At 37.0% G+C, this 17,844-nt stretch overlaps 1 protein-coding gene across 4 annotated transcripts in view; it reads right to left on the reverse strand.

The window, feature by feature from the left end:
* Positions 1-1,289: 1,289 nt before the first annotated feature.
* Positions 1,290-17,844, reverse strand: part of LOC129752115 (monocarboxylate transporter 12-like) — a 308,960-nt gene continuing 292,405 nt past the window's right edge. For all 4 annotated transcript variants that reach the window (XM_055747926.1, XM_055747913.1, XM_055747919.1 and 1 more), the window contains 5 exons: positions 4,524-4,697; positions 4,051-4,453; positions 3,445-3,990; positions 3,086-3,386; positions 1,290-3,024 (listed from right to left, as the gene is read on the reverse strand). In XM_055747926.1, the coding sequence (XP_055603901.1) occupies positions 2,488-3,024; positions 3,086-3,386; positions 3,445-3,990; positions 4,051-4,453; positions 4,524-4,697 (1,961 nt within the window). In that variant the 3' untranslated portion in view covers positions 1,290-2,487. The remainder of the gene's footprint in view (positions 3,025-3,085; positions 3,387-3,444; positions 3,991-4,050; positions 4,454-4,523; positions 4,698-17,844) is intronic.

Genomic DNA, 17,844 nt, shown 5'->3' on the forward strand with positions numbered 1-17,844 from the left:
CAAATACAAAATTTATCACAATTTGCTCATGTAAATTTAGGCATATGAGGGATATTACTGACAATTGAAAAAAATGTCCCTACATTTCATTACCTTACTAAAATATTGAACAGATAAAAGGTTATCAAATTCTAAGTCAACGCTCTAAATAATTCATAATTCAACTGAAGTTGATTGGTATAATTCGGTCCAGAATATTGCAAGTAACAGCTGCTTGAGTTTGGTAGACCGACTTTTCTTCAATTTTGAGCTTTAATGTATAGGACAAACTTTTTCGTTGATTAAACACCCCCACGGAGTGGAAAATTTTTTCAAATCCAAAAGCACATCTACTAGGGAAAGTTCGAAGTTTTTAAAGAAATTCGAGCTTTTACGGGTATTTTGTAACGGTTTTTTGCCGTGGTGATCACCCCCCCCCTCCCCCATAGGACCGCGCCTGGTCACCATCAAACGCACATTTTGAGTACGCCTTTTGATAATTTTCTATAAACTAAGAACTGTTATATTCATCTATAAAGTCATAACCACGTAAAGTCCACCCTACTTATATGAAAAATTTATTCGCTTGAGAAGCCCACGTATTCTTCATTTTAAAATACCTCGTCACTACACTGAAAGTTACAGTAGAACAATACTTGTCAGGGGCATATCTGTTTGGAATAGTCTTCCGAACAGTTTAAAAATCTGCAATAATTTTAAAGTCTTTCGAAGAGAGTGTCATAGCTTTTTCAACGGGGGGGACCAGTAAGTAAATAAATAAAACAAACACAAAGAGAAAAATTAGTTTAAGTATGATATTTTTTGTAACTTTGAAGCACGAAGTGTAGTAACAAAACAAGGAATTGAATTTAATTTAAACTGCATGTTAAATAAATAAATAAATATGGCGTACGTTAAACTCCAGAAAGCTTCCCTATTGCGAATGCCCGATCCATAACTCCGGATTTGGATTTTGAAATCTGATTCTTTTTCGAAATTTTTATTCTGGATTCTGACTATAAATTCTGAATAAATACAGTAATCCCGAATATGAATGTCGAATCTTTAATTTCAGAATTCAGTGTTCAGAATTCAGAATTTAGAGTTCGGAGCTCAGAATTTCGAAGTTTGCATCAGAATTCTGAATTTAATACTAACGTGTATTCTCGAATAATTTCATGATACCGATTGACGGTCGCTATTTAAGAACTTTTTTTTATTTTTACAAACTAAATAAGGAATGTTCTTTTTTGTTCCAAGTAATTGATTACGCAACGCAGAATAAATTAATCTACTTCACAGGATTTATTATTTAAATAATATAGTTTTTTTTTCATTTGTTTCCAACTTCATTATTTTGTATGAAATATACAATTGTGTGTAGGCGTTGTATATCGTATAGCAATAAATATGTATAAATATATGTATAAGTATTACTCGCTGCCAAAGGTGTAATACATATCCGCTCAATATTGTTTCTCAATCGCTAATCGACCGGAAAAAACTTGTCTCCGGATCCATCAGCCGCACATTTCCATATAAATAAATCGAGAGAGATTATGTTGGCTTTAATTTGTATAGCTTTAGTTGCACTTACATAAACTGTGTTCACTCTTAAACTTGCAATAGAATTTCCTATACTTTCTGTACAATTTGTGACCTGATGTCGATTCTTTCAATTGATCTTAGCCTAATTAGTAGTGTTTCAGTTTGATTCTAACGCATATGGGGAGATAAAATGGTTTTTTTTTCCTATATAAAGATTGAATGGATTAGCTGACAAAAGGCTACATAGTTTCTAGCATTGGAATTCGACTTTGTTGCATGGGTAGGTTGTTTTTTGTGGTTTTGTTCCTATGTACATAAGAGTGAGACTTCACGTCATATTTATGTTCTAAGGATTATAATATTTGGAGTACCGAATTTTGAAAACATATTTAGATTATTGTGAACAACACGGTCGAGATGACAAATCTCACATTAATAAATGCGGTAGTTATTTTTGTTTAAAAAACTGTTATTTTTGTTTGGCAGTGACAGTTGTTTTCAGGTTGTAAACAATTCGGTTGATTGACTTTCTGATTCAATATATATAACCTCAAAAGTATCTTTTCTTTCTTTCAGAAACGGTAAAAATGTGGCTCATAACGTTTAATTTAAAAAATGAAAATCGGTGAAATTTTTTTCTAAAATAAGCATTGAATATTGATTTATCAATGGAGTTGTGAAAACATGGAATTTGAACCACTAGGAAAAAATGAGGGTATCGAGGGTAGTTAAGTTCCAAAATCTATTGGTTTGAGAAGCTGATACGATTTATGCTTTTTTTATTTTCTTTCTAGGATCCACACAATATTGTTTCATCATCACTCCCTAAACCAATCTCTCTCAACGGCTTTGAGCTGTCAATTTCAGTAATCTCATTAAATGCTTTCAACATCTGTTGAACCTTGTTTCAATTTAGTTCAGAACCAATTCAAAGACACTCTCTATTGTTCCTGGAAGCGCCTAAACAGAGGCTTCATCGATCACAGATATCACTCGGTTGCTAAGGAACGCTCCGGACTGTTGATGCCCTGGGCGCCATTTTTGATTCAGCCGACAGTGTTTGCCGCCATTGCTGACAGATGTCATGCCTCCGGAGCCTCCTCCTCCTCCGCCTTCACCTCCACCTTCATCCTGCTGTTGTTTGTGATGCTTGTGGTGGTGATTCTGGTGATGTGCGTGATGACTGCCAATGGCAGCACTACCACTGCTGTGATTGTGATTATGGTTGTGAGCTTGACTCTGAAGATCCGTCCCCGAGTCCTCCTGCTCCATGATTGGGGAAATGATCGGTGGATGTTGTTGTTGCTGTTGCTGTTGCAGCAGCAGCTGCTGTTGTTGCAGTTGCTCCAGATTGCAGTCCGGATAGTGCAGTTGGCAGTTGTTCAGTAGGGCTTTCGTTTTGGACAGTGATAGCTTACGACCTCGCTTGTCCAGGAGAATAGGAACTTCAGCGCTAAGATTGTTCTCGAACTCACTCAGCATAAGGTAATTTTCAACCTAAAATAAGGGATCCTATTAAGTACATACTCTCAACATTTAGGAAGTGATCAATACTTACCTTGTTACAGGATGTGATACAGTCTCCGACGTAGTCTAAATCGTCGAGGAGGTTATCGGGTAGATCCATGTCTGCAATACCCTCCTCTGAAATGCAAGTAAGCTCCAGCTTATCTGCCCCGTTAATCGCAGGATCGACGATGGCACCGTCAGTTAGCTGAGGTATTAGAAGCTCCGGTCCAATCATCATGGCCGTATTGCCGGTTATAATGCCTGGCTCGTTGTCTGGTTCTTGTGAAAACGACAACTTTCTTCGCTGCGGACAGGTCTCCGATACGCAGAGTTGACGTGTTCCGTTGGCTCTGTAATCGAAAAAGGAGTTCATCAACTCAGAAATTTTAACCTTGGAATCCGAAATACCTAGTATGTTTATGCCTGGAAACGTTCCGCCGATGCAGATCGATCAAGAACATCAAAAGACTTCCAAGTACTGCACAGGCTGAGCTGAAGTAATACCCAGCCTTACCGTAGCCGCTTTCGTTCATGTAGCCAGAGATTGGAACCCCCAAAGCAATCGGAATTGCCTGAGAAAACTGGACGAATCCCCAGGCTCTAGCAAAGTTCCTTGCCCGAACTTTTTCATAGGTATACATTTTCAGTGAATAGTGATAACCTCCACAGAAGATACCGTAGATCCATACGAACATCACGTAGCCATGGTAGTTGCCGTGGACTGCCGTCAGGGCCAGAATACAGAGGCCACACATCAACGTTGCCGTCTGGCAAAGGTACTGTCGCGCTATTCGACACTCTACACTATTTCTAACGACAAGCATCCCAAACGCGGCACAACCCAGGGTCCATGCCAACCCTAGGTACGTTTGGAGGATCATTACCTTGTCCCCGATTCCGTCCACTTCAACCTGATGGGCAAGGTAGAATATCGGTGTGTTGATCCCAAAAGCGCTACAATAAAAAAAAAGATTCAATATCTCAAAATCCACTCCACCCTTAAACAAGTCTCACCTAATCCCTGTGGACACCAGCAGTATCCGAACCGTCTTACTCCTCAGGGTGCTGAAGTCGAAGAACGGCGGTCGATCGTCGTGTTTGTTCTTGTCCTTGATTTTCCGTTTCTGGTTTTTCAAATGCAGTATGGCTCTACGTTGCGGATGGTACAGCGAGGCACTGCGATAGCACGTTCCCAGGATGAAGGTGATAAACACGGTCCCGGTGACGGCCTGTAAACCCAATCGCCACCCGATGGCGTCGATAGCGGATTTGATGAACGTCGACATGATCGCTATGCCCAGTCCACTGCCGGACACGATAAAGATTTCCACAAACTCTCGTCGTTTCTTGAAGTACTGGGCCACCATTAGCGTAGAGCAGTCCCGGGTCATACCGACCCCAACACCAACCACAGCACCTAAACAAAAAGACAAAAACGCGATCGTTTTAGAACCGGAGTAATATTTGGAATCCTTTCGTAATCTCACCGTAGCTGAAGAACAGCTGATGGAACTGGGAGGCGAAGGATGTGAAGAGGCACCCTAGGGCTGTCACCAGACCTCCGATGACGGCCGTGAGGCGGGTGGACTTCCGTTTGCATACGGCTATTGTGATCGGGGAGATGAAGAGGGCTACGGCTGTGGAGAGCGCACCGAGCCATCCTGAGGAAGGAAACAAACACGGGTACAAGATCAGTTTAGCATTACAATTAAACAGAAGTTTGAGGAAGGAATGCAAATTTTAAAGTCTTATTTGAAGGTAGTTTTCGTTAGAATTTAAATTTAATTTAAAAAATATGAATTTTTAGAGAAAGATTCTTGTTCTTCATGTTATGTAGTGCGTTGACATAAAATGCTGGAGATTGTTGGTTGAAATCCTCCACACTACAATCAGGATTTTTTTTCGAAATTATCGATATAAAGGTTTATTTCACTTTCTGCAACATCTCTGAACCTTTTCAGATAGACTAATTTCCTATAAAAAATAGAGATAGTAGAGATAATATTTAGTATTTAAAAAAATCTTATCATATTGCAGCATAGTGTAGGATAGCAGAATTTTATGCATTAAATGTTTATCGAAATTACTTTTAAGTGGCCGTTGGTGACCGGAAGCAGCAAAATTAAGGTTCCGAATTGAGACAGAAGTACGTAGTAGATTGCCACGGTGGATAATGCGTTTCAGATCGTCACGTTGAGGCAGTTTGTGTGGTAATTGAGGTATTTATTTAAAAAAAAAACATTAAACGAAAAAGCGTCAAGAATGAAAATTAAAAACTTGGATAAAGTTCGATAATTCCTTCGAATCAACTGATAACCACTGCCGAAAAGAGTTTGTCCTGCTGCTAGTCTATTTTGCTCAGGTCATCTTCTTCGAGAGTGAAGTCGGCAATCTGTGGAACGCAATCGTACACTGGGACTGCCGTACGTTGCCGCATAATTTTGCCTTTGCCGGAAGCAAAATATACATCCTTCTGCAGAAAGTGAAACTGTTTTTTGCAAATATTTAGTTAGCTCCTCATGTTTCAACGATTTTTACGTACGCTGCACACTCGACAACTAGCTATAATTTCGAAATGATGTGGGAATCCATAGAACTTTTTCCATGCAACTTGCAGGTTTTCATCCGCTGGAAATCGGAAGAACCCAATGTTCTTGAATCCCGGTGTTATTTTATTTGTGCAATATTTAGCAAAGCACTTCAATGTTTCGAACAAATTCTTATGCTTTTTAACTAAAACCAAACGCAATAAAACACTAATCTGACAATCAAAGTACAACGAAAAGTAAACAAAAGCATCAATTCGTAAAAGTCACTTGAAGGCTTCAACTGAACCAGTGCTACCAGCTGTAAATTTCATTGTTTCCAAAGACATTTATTTTGTTTGGGATAGAATGTCGTCACTCTCCTTATAGGCACTCTACCTGCGATAACATTTACAACGAAGTAAATGAGTCAAAGGACATCTGAAGTTAATCTGGCACTTTGGAGAACGACGGTGTTCCTCATACAGACGTGTAAATTATCAGAATTTTATCACGGGTTTAGAGAAGATTGAGAGTGGGCAACGATTTAATCTTACGATCAACAAAGTACGGCAAGCTTGAAACTGTTTTTTATGTTCTTTTGCAGACCCTGATACCTGAAGAAGTAGAGTGTTATTAGGCCTAAACTAGGGTTACCATATCCCTCAGTGCTAAAAAGAGAACAATAAAAAAATCCCAAATAAGTAAGGAAAACTTTATAAAAAACTGAGTTATTTAAAGTAATTCAAATACTGCCGATTTGTTGGGAGTAATAGGTATGACTAAGCATTCCAGATTGCCTGTTTTTTCAAACAAAAACAAAGCTCGGTCGGTTTCCCAGATATCGAGTAAAAACGCCCGGATTTAACAAAAATTCAAACCATAACTGCATTTTTACATTATGTATGATTTTTTAAGCTTGTTTCATCAAAATACACATGCAAACATTTTTTTAAATGTAAAATTTGAATTGAACACTGCTGATGTGACTCAATAAAAAAATCATTTTTCACTTTTTCTCTTGAACAGTTGTGAGAAAACCGGAATTTTGTCAGATTTACCTGGATATTACCCGGTTCTTTAATTGAGATTTTTAAATTGGAGATTGACAGTTTTTGCACGGCCCGAATACGCTCAGAAAAATTTCTGGCAAGCTTGGGTACCACGTATTGGATAATTATACATTTTCTCATATTTTTTTTTTCAAATAAAGAAAAGAGAAAAGTCAGGTACTCAATATTCCTGATGGCATTATTCGAAGCAAAACTGTTTTTTGATGTTATGCTGACAAACCACACCAAACGCGATAAAAATTCTTGATTTCAAAAGATGCCTTCATGAACATGGAATATTTTGGTAAGGTGTTGAAAGTTGTATTTCTTTCGTATTTCTTGTATAACATGTGGTAAATTCACTTCATATACTGAACAAACAAGATCATTTTTCTGATTAAATGGCTCTCATGAAAAAAGAGTACATTTCGTAAAATTTCACAAAAAGAAGAGTACGCTGATTTCTCGATTGAAAAAGAGTACGTATGGTAACCAAAGCCTAAACATATGTGGGAAGACTTGCAACTAAAACCTCGTCCTTTCTGCCTTATACGACTAACCTCATGAGTTTTCTGTAACCCTAAGAGTTACTTCAAAGCACTCTACAAATTGTTAGAATCGTTTAGACCCTACTTCCCTGCGCTAGCTCAATAGGGGAAACTGAATTGATCACCGGAGAAATATTAGACAACAATAACAATTAAATTTATGATTCTTGGGCGGACTTTTAAAACCTATTTGAACTTAACAGAAACAAACAACAAGAAAGAATAATTTTAGATTTTAGGGAATGCACTTTAAATTAAGACTCAACAATTTGGATGAAGAAAGACCATACATAATTTTTATTTATGAAACTAAGAATTTCACGTTTCTTTCTGTGTTACGTGTGCTTTATTTTTGGAGGGGTCAATGACCCAAGAGAAAATAAGGTAATATTTTCGGATTTTAATTTTCGATTTAGTACTTGCGCATTTATTCACTGGTCTCGATGCGGCCGTTCTCGGTGGTCGACTCGTTGGGGGACTGGCTAGGACGTCGGACGGGATCAATGGCGAAAGCAGGAACAGGGCAATTACAGGAACCAGGTCGAATTGCACGATGAGCAATTCGAGCAACAACTCGGCCTGTTGGGCGTAGGCCTACGTTTCACTACACGGTGCGGGGAGCGTTCTTTGTGCACTGTCACCACGCGAGTGTCTCACTCTATCGAGGGGCTTTAGCTTTTCGGTCGGCCCTAGAACACACGGACGGAATTCCCACCAGGCCTCACCACAGCGCGGAGTGCCCCGAAGGGGGTTGCAACGGGTTGGGACACTTTCACTGGCACGACCTGGCGCACTCACGGGACACCGGTGTGTTCAAGAAATTGCTGGTGGTGATTAGTAGCACTGGGGAAATTCAATTCTTCCGAGGTTCACTACACGTAAGCCACCTCGACCGACTAGCTGGGGAAAAACGAAGTGTAGTCTTCCAACTAGCCGTTGATTTTCTTTCCGTTACTGCCGGAACACTTTTTAACGGGGAAAGGGGTCAGAGCCGCCTAAGTACGGGTCGAAACGTTATGGTCACGTTGTGTGTGTGACGTCGCTGTTGCAGCTCAACCACGGACCGGAACTTGCATAAGAAGCCAAGAGTCTTGGCGCTCCTCTTATTTATAGCTTTTTCAGGTAATCCTCGCCATGTTCCCATTTCCCGTCTAGGATGTTCTTGTCCCCTTGATGACAGCAACATGACAGGTACAAAACAGGAACTTGACATGTAGGGGGCTGGTGTCTTTTTCGAACAAAACAATTTTATAGCGTGCATACCATAACATAATATGTTAACAAACAAGCTAATACCTAACAAATAACTATAAACTAAATGAATAAATAATAAACGCGAAAATGAATCAATTAGCAAATGAATGAATAAATAAATAAATTAATAACGAAAAATTAAAAATTAAACAAATAAATAAATCAACAAAAACTATATCCCTAGGTGACACCAGCCGATTGCTATTAAAAATAGGACAAGACACCACACAAACATGTAGATATCTTATCCTAATTTTAGACATTTACTAACAATAATTTTTATTTACAATATTTACAATGTTTTCATCCAAACTGGCCCAATAATCACAATTTTTATTGTAACCATTAAATGAATGGTTACAAAATGTTGGCCTTCTCCCTTTGGGGTATTGATTGTCTTCAGTTCGGCTCGGATTTCTAGTCCTAAGCCAACTGTATCGAGGCACGAGTGAGAATTTAGATCTACACAGATTAAACGCAAAATGTTGCTAAATGTTTTCTAGTGTATTGGGCTCTAAAATTCTGAATAGTGACTGAGACTTCTCCTGACCCATAACACTTATTTGAAACCTCATCAAATGCGTTCCTCTTCAACTGTTTTTCATATCTTCTCGATTGATGCGAATTCTGAAAAATATCTTAGCGAGCATCTCATTCTAACGATCGATAATGAACTTGGACGGTAGCTAGTCCATTGCGAAGTAAAGTCGATAGTCATGTGTATTAGGGATGAATCATCCCAGAGGATGAAAATCCCGTTTAAAAAAAAAAATAAAAAAAAAATAGTCATGTGAAAGCAGGGCTGCCAGGTGTTTTTTTTAAGTAAATTCCGGAAGTTGGCAATGGGTCGATTCACGATGACGTATTCTCCCTTTTGTGGTGACAGTTCGCACGTCCTGTTTACAAAATTTTACGAACGAGAAATGGGGTGCGGCGAAATTTTTCGTGTAGCTGCACGGTCAAGAAATTTAACTCAAAACTCAGTTTAAGGATAGCAAAAAACCAAGTTCCATTTTGTGAATTAAATTTAGCGCATTTTTGGTTTCTCATGTTTATCTCTTTGAAAATTAACAGAAACTTGAAAATTCGTAAAAAAAATTCGAAAAGGAGGTTTGTTTATTAAAATATTTCAACATGTTTTCAAAACGTTTTCTTCAACAAATTTGTTCTGGACCAACCCACTTTGCATTGAATATTCTGGGAAAGCGCGTCTACTTGAAACAAAAAATCCCATCAAATGTCCAAAGTGGAAACTTCTCAAGAATTCGAATGTGCCGAATCGATTGTCCGGAAATTTCTTGTGTTATTTTGACCGGGAGCGGTAAAACAAATCCACATACTTATACGACAATACTATTCAGGAAAAGAAGAATTTAATATAAGAAAATTCTCCGGAAAACATTCCGAAAGAAAAGGCTTCACTATTATAAATTTGTACGATATGATATTTTCGAGGAATAAAAATAACGTCAGATAAACACACTGACATGAGACTCAAAGTACAAAATTCCTCTCAGTTTTTGGCTAGAAGCCTCCTATTGTCGACATTGCGCGGCAGCAGTTCGAGCATGAAAATTTTACTGGTATCGACATTTCCGTTAACTTTCGAGCAGCGCCAAAAATTGAAATCGAGTGTTCAGTCAGTGGTCAGTGGTTTAATTTTAAGTTAATAAATGGACTTACCAGCTGGATTTCAGCTGGATTAACAAACAAAATGATTGATTTTTCATTATTTGATACTTAAAACATCTAATTTTCTTTTTTTTATCCCCCTTTATCCCAAAATTGAGCTGAGAACTTTTGCTAAAAACGTGTGAATGAGAATTAAATGAGGACCGTAATGTTTGCTTTGCTTCCTCAGCGTGTAGAATTGGAAAATAAGGAATCAAAACAGGAATCGCGAAGTGTCAGAAACAGTGAGGCCAGGCAGTGCGTGAATCGACCTATAAAAAAGTCTGGATTTGTGTGGATAGTTAAAAATGACATTTTATTTAATTCTTTTTACATAACGGTTGACAACAAGCGATATGGTTACATTGTAATGACTTCCGATCATACATTGCGACATTGTACTTAGATTTAAAAGTACCAGAAATTTTCATTCATCAGTCCATTATCATCAGAGTTAAGCTGAACATAGTTTTTAGTAGCCAATATTCCACGCATGGTCGAAACGTTCAATCTATTCCTTGATTTGGTCTTATTTATATTATACTCAGAAAACATTAAGCACTCGACAGAAGCTGACGAGTGAGGTAAAGCTAGAAGGCTTGGAATAAACTTGAGCTTATAGAAATTTCTGGACAAACCTGGATAATTTAGGAAAAGTCTGGACCAGACAATATTAGGTCTGTATTTCTGGGTCTGGAGGACACATAAAAATCTGGAAGATTCCGGAAAAATCTGGATGGATGGCAACACTGTGTGAAAGCGAGAGGTGAAAATTGTCTATTTTTGGCTTTTAGCCCAAAATGACTGATTTCTTGTATACTTTTGGCTATAAGAGGCTTTCTCCTGGTTTGGAAGAGCATTCCATAGTGAAAATATCACAGGTTTGGAAGAGCATTCCCAGATTTACATTGTCTTGGCTCTCAGTGTGCTTATCTGGACTTTGAGTGACCTTGTCTCTGCCTATGAATGACCATTTTCGATTTTTAGCCTTTTTCCGTATCTGAGTGGCCCTATCCTGGGCCCGCGTAGCAAGATTATGATGAAGAATGACTAGCGAGATCGCTACGAACCCTCTGGCGAGTTGAGCTACATCTATGCCGATTAATGTGTATTGGGTTTCGGCTTTTAGTGGCCCGAAAGTGAGGTGTTGGTGACTTATTTTTACCTGACTGGCTTTTTTCTTTTCTGGCTTTCTGCATCAATTTGTGTCTTTCAAATATTTTTGTAATTTTTTCTTTAAAACAAAATATAGCGTAACTCAAATCCTCAAATTAAAAACACAACTAGTTTAAGCTTCTAAGTCACGGTATTGCCCGTCCCATAAAACCATAAAATAGTAGCAGTAATAAATTTATTCACAAGTCACAAATCCTAAAACCAAAGAGCAATCCATTATTTCCACACAATATTTCACCCAGCACGAATTGTTTTGCACCTTTCCCTAACTCGATGAATTTTACAACAACAACAGTTGTGGAAGCGGACTTTTTTGGGAAAGCGCCACAATCTACCAAATGACAACAGGTCGTCCTCGCCAAGTTACAACAACCCATCCTTGTCGTCGTCGTCGTCGTTGTCGTTGGACACCGCCGCTCGTCGTCGTCGTCGGTTGGCTTGGCGCGTTTGATTTAGGAGGAGCCATTTAATTTACGCCCTGAGTGACGACGGCACTTGTGAAATTTGCTCCGCAGAGAACATCAACAGCATGATTGCAATGGCGCTCGTGAAAACGTTCAACTAAATGTCCCGTACAACATTGATTTTACGAGCGTTAAATTGATTTGACGTGGAGGTGAGATACTTTTCGGGAGTTGGCTGGAAGGTGTTTCAACTGGTGGTGGCTCCAGAGAGTGGTTGAAAATTTAATCTTGCATAACATGCTTCTATTATTTGATCCTTTACTCAGTATTGATTTTTAATAGGTGAAAAAAAGCAATTAAGTAACAGGTTATGTGCCTTCAGAGACAAATGTTTGAAATTAAAAAAAATCAGGGGCCACCTTTTTATTTCAAACATACTCTTGCCTGGGAAGCCCTGACTTCCACAGATTCTACTTTTTCCTCCCACTTTCATTGGAGGTGTCTGCCGATCATAAAAACGCTGTCGAAATTATGTTACCGGAAAACTAGTAGAAGATGGAATTGGTGAACGAAAATATGTTTTCAATCATGTTTTTCAATAAAACGGCAATAAATTGCTGGTAGTCGTTTTGCTCCTCATACGGGGACTTAAGCTAAATTGGTTGGATGATTTTAATCGAAATCGGACTGCCCTTTACTACCTTCAAACGTATAAAATCGCGCTCTCATTTGTGGCAGTTTTATGTCCACATTTGACCGAAAAACGACCGATCCTTGATAATGTCCATCTTGGGAAACATAGATTTAGCAACAGCAAATATGCATATGAAAGAAGAAAAAAAAAACCCATGTTAGAAACCGAACCAATCCTCTAAGGGACCAGAGGGAATAATAGTAAAGACATGTGTCGTTTTGGGGTTTTCGGAAACACCGCTGAAGACGACGAGGACGGTCATTATTTATGACCCTGCTGGAGAAAGACTGCTGCCAGTGCAGTTTGATTTTATGGGGAGATGCTTCTTTAGAGTTCTGCAACAGTTGGTAGAACTCTATCTGGGTGGAAAAAAAGTGTTGCGTTTCGATGCCAATTTGTGTAATGGTGGTTGAAGCAGATAATTCATATTGGGAATAAAGTAGAACTGAGCTATTTAAGGTTCTTACTGTAGATTTTTCCTTCTTCTTGAAATGTTTGTATTTATCAAGTTTAGAGGTAAACAATAAGTAATTTAACACTAGAAAGACCGCACCAGTCAAAATGACTGGTTGGACACTTTGTTTGTTGAATATCTTTTAAACACTACGCTCTAAAAATTCGCAAAAGATATGACTTTTCATGAATTTTGAATCTCTACAAAACTGTGTATTTTTTATTTCACTAGCTCTTTTAATAAGCGAGAAAAATTTCGCCATGGACACTCGGACCGTGACCAGTCAAAATGACTGGTAAAATTCACAACCCTATAACTCAAACAAGATAAATTTTTTTCGCTTGCTTTTGGTTTCATTTGCAATCTACATTCAAGACAATGAGCCATAGTTGATTTATGGTGGGCAGGAGTGTGTTATTCGTAATGAAATTATTGATTTTCGATGCGAAGTCATGAAAATTTTTAGAAAAAGTTCTCGGATTGACCGCTGTGTGGCGCTTCAAGCACTTGACTCCCAATTGTTTTAGTCCGTTTTGTTGCTCAACTATAATCAAACTTTCTGTTAAAATTTGGCGGAATTTTATCAAGATTTGTAAAAGTTATGTTAGATTTAATACATGTCCATTCGAGAAATCGAGTAGTTTTAGGTGATAAATATGTTTTATACTAAACTAGAATGAGTAAAATAATTATGAATTGTGTACTCATTTATTCAAATTTGAAGACATCAGCTATAAAACTGCATAATTTAAATTATATTTCAACATGGGTGCACGGAATATTTTTTATATGTTGGTTATCCACCATGGGTGCACGGATACACCGCAGTTTCTGCCCAAGTATGTATGTATGTATTCACATGCATTCTTAGATTATAAGGTTCGATAAATTTCCAATGGAAGTTAACTTACAGGTATTCCAGCACCCGTGTATATACCTAGCTAGCTGGCAACTGATTGATCATTCTTATTGAACATTCTTATTATAAGAGGAAACACGTCTTACCTGTCGGCAACTTATGGGATTTGAATCCAAGTGTTTTTTTGCCGATACCGGGAATCGATACCTAGACCAGACTTGCGCCAGCCTATCTGATAGACCACATCGGCGCTAAGATATTTAAACATGGGTGCACGGATTGGCTGTAAATTTGCCGTTGAAAATTATATAGAAATAAATAGTTTTCAACTTGCTTCAGAACACAAAATATTTTTGAGTTAGATATGATAGGTATATGAAATGCAATATTGATCAATCAAAAATCTTTTAAGGAAAAACAAATCAACGTAAACATTTGACAATGTTGATTCATTATTTTTATGTTTACTGTTTTTCGTCACTCGACATAACTTGATGCATATAGTTCCTAAAATTCACTCGGTCCATGGTAACCGTTTTCCAATTTCTTGGATGTTGATCAGATCTTAACAGATAAATATACGATTGCAAAAACCTGTTTTTTAATAATGAATAAATAAATAAATGAATGTATAAAGAAAAAAAAATTAATTTATTATTTCAAGATATAATAAAAATATTTTTTTTTCCAGGAATGAAAAAACGGAACTTAAAATAAAAATTGTTATTTAAATCATTATGTCTCAACATAAAAGACATGGTTTCGACTTTGGTTTAGTTAAGATTTGTAAAAATGTTTTTTAAAAATTTTCAAAAAGTCCAATATTTGATTAAAACGCATTGAATCCGTGCACCCATAGTGAAAAACCATGTATTTAACACAATTTTTCATTTGAATCTATAAAAGTCTTTATTCTTTACCTTAAGCATGCAAAAAAAATGATTTTGAATGAATGGCGGTGTATCCGTGCACCCATGGTGAATTGCTCTACTTATTGAAAAAGTATGCTTCAAAACCTACAATATCAGGTATAATTTATAGGCAACGTGTTGAAAAATTTCAGAGCGGTGGATGCTAGAAAATATCTACTAAAACAAAGTTGAAGTGAAACCGTGCACCCATGGTCAATACCCATAGCAATCTAACATGATTTTATAATTAAATTGATAATGTGTTTTAATTTTTTGATAATTATTTGAAATATTCATTTTATGACATACACGCATTCGTCAACTATGCGAAAATGAGGTGATTCCGTGCACCCATGGTGACAAAATATTTCCATTTTATAACAAAAATGATATCGAATAAATAACAAAATAATCTCAAAAGAAAAAAAGTTAAAAATATTATGATATAAAAATTTTTCCCTTTACCAGTCATTTTGACTGGTCGCGGTCCGAATAGGTATATTCAATTTGCCGGTCCTTCTAGTGTTAAATTAGCTGATCACAAGAAACAAAAAAAAACCCTAGAAACCTAAAATATGTATGTCCAAATAATTTAGAAACTCGGTTGTGACACGAGTGTAATTTTAGGAGGTATGAATGCTAAGCTCGAACTTGAGAATGGCAAATTAAAAAAAAATTCCTTAACTATAGGTATTAAATATTTCTGGAACTAAAAGAAATCAATTTTGAATTTTTCAAATAAAAAAACAGCTTAGAGTAACCTTCTAGGAATTTCAATTATATTTTAAATTATTTTTCAGTCAAAGTCAATCTTTAAAAATTTGAAACGTCGGACAGGTTAAGAATTCGAAGTGGTCTAAATATTTTTTATTTACTTAATACATTTTCGACTCAGACCTGTGTTTGGGTAAAAGTCACTGTAAAATAAAATCCTTTGCAGGACTCAGCATGAGACCAAGCATATATTTCAGTCAGCCCCATGGATTCGCTGATAAGGGGTTTACAAAATTCGACTTCCTCAAATTGTTTCTAGCACCGAAATGCTACGAAGAAAAGAAGTAAATTAATTCTCCCTTTAAGTTCTTCCATTTTGTTTTTTTTTGTGGTTCCAACAGAGAATCATTTTAAAAATTAATTTTGAATCATAATATTCCGTATATCTCAGACTTGACTTTTAGAATGAAATTCAGAACAAACTTGTACCTAAAAAAATCATAATTTCTCAATAAAAAAAGTATTTTAAATATAAGAATTAATATATTATAAAAATTATAAGCTCCAGATAAAAAATACAAAACATAGATAAATGTTAAATTTTTATATTAGATTTTATCTCATTGATTGAACATCAGATCCAAAAAATAATCCATAGGTCCGAATTATGGTTGGAATTTAAAATCCTTAATTTGGTTTTAATATTAGTTAGGTGTTAGAATATATATTTAAAACTTATTCACACTAAGGAAAGTAGAATTGAAAAATTAAATGGATGAATTTTAAAGCAGCGATGGTTACTTTGAAAATAATAAAATGATTGAATTTTCCAATCATACTTTTAGAAGTTTGAATCCTGAAATGAGAAAAAAATAATACAAAATCATAGATATAATCTGATATCTAGACATTTGGGATTCAAATATTGATGTTTATTTCACTTTGCATGATTTATTCTAGGATAAGGATAACGATCAGGATAAGGATCAGGATAAGGATCAGGATAAGGATAAGGATCAGAATAAGGATCAGGATAAGGATCAGGATAAGGATCAAGATAAGAATCAGGATAAGAATCAGGATAAGGATCAGGATAAGGATCAAGATAAGAATCAGGATAAGGATCAGGATAAGGATCAGGATAAGGATCAGGATAAGGATCAAGATATGGATTAAGATAAGGATCAGGATAAGGATCAGAATAAGGATCAGGAAAAGGATCAGGATAAGGATCAGGATAAGGATCAGGATAAGGATCAGGATAAGGATAAGGATAAGGATCGGGATAAGGATCAGGATAAGGATCAGGATAAGGATCAGGATGAGGATCAGGATAAGGATCAGGATAAGGATCAGGATAAGGATCAGGGTAAGGATCAGGATAAGGATCAGGATAAGGATCAGGATAAGGATCAGGATAAGAATCAGGATAAGGATCAGGATAAGGATCAGGATCAGGATAAGGATAAGGATCGGGATAAGGATCAGGATAAGGATCAGGATAAGGATCAGGATAAGGATCAGGATGAGGATCAGGATAAGGATCAGGATAAGGATCAGGATAAGGATCAGGATAAGGATCAGGATAAGGATAAGGATAAGGATCAGGCTGAGGATCAGGATAAGGATCAGGATAAGGATCAGGATAAGGATCAGGATAAGGATAAGGATAAGGATCGGGATAAGGATCAGGATAAGGATCAGGATAAGGATCAGGATAAGGATCAGGATGAGGATCAGGATAAGAATCAGAATAAGGATCAGGATAAGGATCAGGATAAGGATCAGGATAAGGATCAGGATCAGGATAAGGATCAGGATAAGGATCAGGATAAGGATCAGGATAAGGATCAGGATAAGGATCAGGGTAAGGATCAGGATAATGATCACGATAAGGATCAGGATAAGGATCAGGATAAGAATCAGGATAAAGATCAGGATAAGGATCAGGATAAGGATCAGGATAAGGATCAGGATAAGGATCAGGATGAGGATCAGGATAAGGATCAGGATAAGGATCAGGATAAGGATCAGGAAAAGGATCAGGATAAGGATCAGGATAAGGATCAGGATAAGGATAAGGATAAGGATCAGGATAAGGATCAGGATAAGGATCAGGATAAGGATCAGGATAAGGATCAGGATAAGGATCAAGATAAGAATCAGGATAAGGATCAGGATAAGGATCAGGATAAGGATCAGGATAAGGATCAGGATGAGGATCAAGATATGGATTAAGATAAGGATCAGGATAAGGATCAGGATAAGGATCAGGAAAAGGATCAGGATAAGGATCAGGATAAGGATCAGGATAAGGATCAGGATAAGGATAAGGATAAGGATCGGGATAAGGATCAGAATAAGGATCAGGATAAGGATCAGGATAAGGATCAGGATGAGGATCAGGATAAGGATCAGGATAAGGATCAGGATAAGGATCAGGATAAGGATCAGGATAAGGATCAGGATAAGGATAAGGATAAGGATAAGGATAAGGATAAGGATCGGGATAAGGATCAGGATAAGGATCAGGATAAGGATCAGGA

The sequence above is a fragment of the Uranotaenia lowii genome, chromosome 1 (genome assembly GCF_029784155.1).
Source record: "Uranotaenia lowii strain MFRU-FL chromosome 1, ASM2978415v1, whole genome shotgun sequence".
Taxonomy (NCBI): Eukaryota; Metazoa; Arthropoda; class Insecta; order Diptera; family Culicidae; genus Uranotaenia; species Uranotaenia lowii.